At 43.9% G+C, this 4,033-nt stretch overlaps 1 protein-coding gene across 1 annotated transcript in view; it reads right to left on the bottom strand.

Moving 5' to 3' along the window:
* Nucleotides 1-1,169: 1,169 nt before the first annotated feature.
* The window catches only part of TMEM273 (transmembrane protein 273), a 17,990-nt gene continuing 15,126 nt past the window's right edge, over nt 1,170-4,033 (bottom strand). Inside the window, exons 7-8 of the mRNA XM_057371011.1 lie at nt 3,056-3,082; nt 1,170-2,321 (exon numbers count right to left, since the gene is read on the bottom strand). Of these exons, the coding sequence (XP_057226994.1) occupies nt 2,276-2,321; nt 3,056-3,082 (73 nt within the window). The 3' untranslated portion in view covers nt 1,170-2,275. The remainder of the gene's footprint in view (nt 2,322-3,055; nt 3,083-4,033) is intronic.

The following is a 4,033-nucleotide window of genomic DNA, read 5'->3' as shown; positions in this document are numbered from 1 at the left end:
CAAGAACTTTTCTACTAYCCATGCAGCTGTACTGAGTCCAGTGGATTTTTGCCTGATTTATTATCGCATGAACAAGGGCTGCACCAAGCTATGTGACTCCTGCAGTTTGATTTGATTTGCACTGATGCAGCTGACAGAAGGATTTGACTTGAATGATCTCACTGTTGCTGTGGCACTTGCATTGTAATTAAAAGCAGTGCTGTGTCATTATCTCTTTAGAAATGCACGCTGTGCCTGCACCTCTTAGCTCACTTCTTGTGCCTACAAGTGTCTGCTCTTCTGAATAACTCTGTTCACAAATATCATTATGTCCCTGGGCATCTGCTGTGAAGGGACAGAGGTCCACGTGCCATGTGTCCACACCCTGACTCCAAGGTGCTTCCCACTGTTATCCATTCCAGGGAATGCCAGTGAGCTCAGGGACAGCACRGGATGCTGATCATGGGCATTCATAACCTGTGCTGGCCGGGCAAACARGTGGGTGCTGATGCCTCTTGTGCTGTGTATGCACTGCTTGGGTCAAATCCTTGATCAAAAACTCCTGGAGCTGACAGTGTCTTTTGTCTTTTGACTGAATGCCTCCCAAATGCTTCTCTTTCATCTGTTTTCCTTCACTGATTATTTCCAAGCACTGCTGTGCAGCTTGGCCCAAATTCAGGAGCTGCTGATGCTCCAAGTGGTGCTGTAAAGCTGGCTGTAGGAATGGGCAAAAGCAGCAGCTCCCTAAGGTGGCAGAAAACTGCAGCCCCGTGCAACAGTGACTAAGTGTGCCCAAACCTCTCAGGGACAACAGAAGCAGTTGCTCTGAGGGTGCCTTGTGCCCAGATCGTCTCAGGACAGCTCATCCTTCTCCCATAGCCAGGGAGCCAAGGCAAAAACCAAAAGGTTTTGAGAAATCATACTCTATTCACCACCCAGCACATTTGCCTCATCAAGACTACCAGCCTTAATTCTCTAGGCCCTTCTCCTCTACTGCTTGCAACTTACCTTTTCTTGTTTATTTTCGACTTTATTTCCACAGTGTACTGAAATGATGTGTACTGAAACATTTGTTCACACAAATTAGGGAAGGTGATAGGTTCCCTCCCTGACCACATGCTCTCTCTTCTGTTCCAAGTCTTAATTAAAATGATACTAAAGGAAGCAAATCAATTAACAGATACCTTACAAGATGCTTTATTCACTTACACATGTACACACAATTACTTACAAGTATCACATTACTGCTTTAGTTTATCTGTTAGAAAATGCTGCTAATGAACTGCAGTGTTACTGAAATAGGTAACAGATACCCAGGAAACCAGGGAAAGTATTCCAATAGATCATGTTTCTCGCCAAACAAACTTTACATTTTGTTGTTCCAAATGTGTAGGAAATTACTATCCAGTTTCCTTTGCACATTTGAAAAATAACCTGCTTTGTGAAAGTCAGAAAAACCCCATGTTGAAATCCCTTTAGTTACAGTTACAAGTGGTACAGTAGCTTATTCTTTATCAAACCAAGATTCTGATATTCCTGTTCTTATGCTCCAAAAGCATGTTTCCTCTAAGTCCCTGACCCAGCACATTGGCTCTGCCTGATCAGAAAATTGATTACTGGATAGGAGACCCTGGTTTAAATTATTTTTCTGAATGATATTTCTTAATAACACTCAGAATTTCTGGGTTGGACTTCCGTCTTATAATTGCTTTTTTTTTTTTTTTAAGTTGGATTAGACCATATCACATTTTAAATGGTTGCAATCATCACACCTACAAAAGACATTAGTTATAAATAAAAAAAAAGATAAAACTTGAAGTGAATTAAATGTTTTCCTAATAACACAAAACATATATTTCCTGAGATATATGAGAAGCCTTATTTTGTTTTAACCTCAAATGAATGAACTTCCAAGCTGCTGAAATAATTATTGAAACATGGGTGTGACCATGATTTTGCTGCTGAATTCTATTGCTACTTGTCTGMTTACCTGGTGTTTAACCGACCTTAGAAATCAACCATATCCTTATCACGGAACAAAGAGGATATGTTAGTGAGCACAGCTCATCTATTTTATTTTGCTCATACATTTCCTTCATATGCATGCTGTCGGGGATTGCAGGTCTTTGGGGTGCAGGTGATTGAAGTTAGCCTGCATTATAAGCGCTTCCTGGAAACCATCAATCAGCCTTTCAACTAAAGAACAAAGAAAGGGATTGGCATTGGTGAGATCCCTGCCTGTGCACAAGAGACTTCTATTGATCCTCAGACCAGGTAACTGTTGATTGCAAAAGGGTTATTGATCCCTTGTACTTTGGTTTCTTATTGCATTGCTGTCATCTCTGAAAAGAAAGAAAAATCACAGGTTAACAATAAMTCTGGCTTTGGTTTTACTTGGATTATCCCAGGTAAAATATCATTGTAAAAGCTGAGCTGGGAGATACTCTAATAAAAATCACAGGAACTCTAGAAAATTATTAATGGAGATGATTTGGATTACATTAGTGAAGTTCCTTTCACTTTTCTTTTATTAGATGTTTCTTTGTACCTTTGGAGGCACCTGATTTTCCTCATTAACAGAACAAATGTGTGATTGGCTGTTGTGGTGACTTCCAGATGCCATTGTCACTGCCAGGCTGGAATCCAATGGCAGCCAGCCATGCATTTTAGGGTGGCATCCCGGTGCTCCCTGTCCTGCAGACACKGGACTATTGTCATTTGAGGTGCTTCCCTTCCTACAGAGTGGGGAGCAGCTGAGCAGCTCCTGGATCCCTGTTCCCTGCATCTTCCCAGGAGTCTGCTGTTCGAGTGCCTGCTGCTGTGGGGCAGCTGCATGGGGTACACAGCCTTGCAGTGTGCCCGGGCCATGTGCAGGGTATTGCCGGCAAACAGCGGGGCAGCTGGRGGGCAGCACGGTCAAATCTCCTGCCTTGGGCTGTGCAGTGTCCGGCAGRCCTGGGGTGCTCAGGGTACCCCACAGCGCCTTTTCCCGGGTGGATGTGCCTCTATTTCGTGTTTGTCCAGTACTGTCACTGCACCCACTGTGCCACCAGCACCCCCTGCTCCCAAAACATACCTGGTTTGGCTTGATCCCATATTTGACCTGCAAAGTATGGAGAGTGAAATGTTAATTGTGACTTTCAGAGCAATAATCAAAGATGAGAATGCATATTAGCGACACATTAGAGTTGGGGAAATGTAGGACTTTTTTTATCTTTTCTTCACTGCTGTGTGTTTTATTCAGTTTTACTCCATCTAGTGTCAGTGCTTGGGAATACGATCTTGCCTTGCAGCCCTCGACTTGTTTGTGTTAAATCTCATGAGTCCACAGAGAAATGAACTTCATCATAGTCCCACTCCTACAATACTTCTTAAGCATTTTCTGGTTGTCTTTGGTAAAGAAAGATGTCACGGGAGATTTGGTGGGTAGGGACAATGTGAAGCATAGTGTGCCTACTTTCCTTCTCTGAGAGGAATTTTGTCTCTCATTTGTCACTYATGTCACCTGTTAGAAAGCTGTGCCAAAATTTTCTGTTCATGTGAAATCCACTGTCCTAACTGCTAGTGTCTGTAAGATTCTGATTCTCATCTCTCTAGGCTGGCTCACAGTCCATGGGAGACCGCATGGTGAGATAGGCTGGAATCAGCTGGTTTTTTTCTGTTGTGTTCCATTTCCTCTCTAGTTTCTTTCTTTGGTTTGGGGCTGGGGTGAGTGAGCACAGCTCTGTAAGGTGGCAGTGCCTGCCCTGTCCTGCAGCCCATTCACAGCTCAGSTCCCATCCTGCCAGCTTTTCCCAGCCCTCTGGGAGCTTCCAGGGCATTCTTGAGGCTCTTGTGTCAAGAGGCCTTGGTTTGTGTTGGTTTTGAGCAGTCCTTTCACTATCATAGCAGCTTTCATTCCTGGCTAATCCAACGTTGTCACTTCTTTGACAAGTCCTGGGCAACACAGAGCTGCTCAGTCTGGTTGGCAGACTGGCACTGCCGGGGAGCAGGAGGCTCTTTGCTTGGTGGCATCTAATATTTGAGTTACCCTGGGTGCCTGTTGACAGGGGTG

This window comes from Malurus melanocephalus, unplaced genomic scaffold (genome assembly GCF_030028575.1).
Source record: "Malurus melanocephalus ecotype Western Australia unplaced genomic scaffold, MMel_1.1 scaffold_137, whole genome shotgun sequence".
In the NCBI taxonomy this organism is placed as follows: domain Eukaryota; kingdom Metazoa; phylum Chordata; class Aves; order Passeriformes; family Maluridae; genus Malurus; species Malurus melanocephalus.
This window is presented reverse-complemented; position numbering and strand designations above follow the sequence as displayed.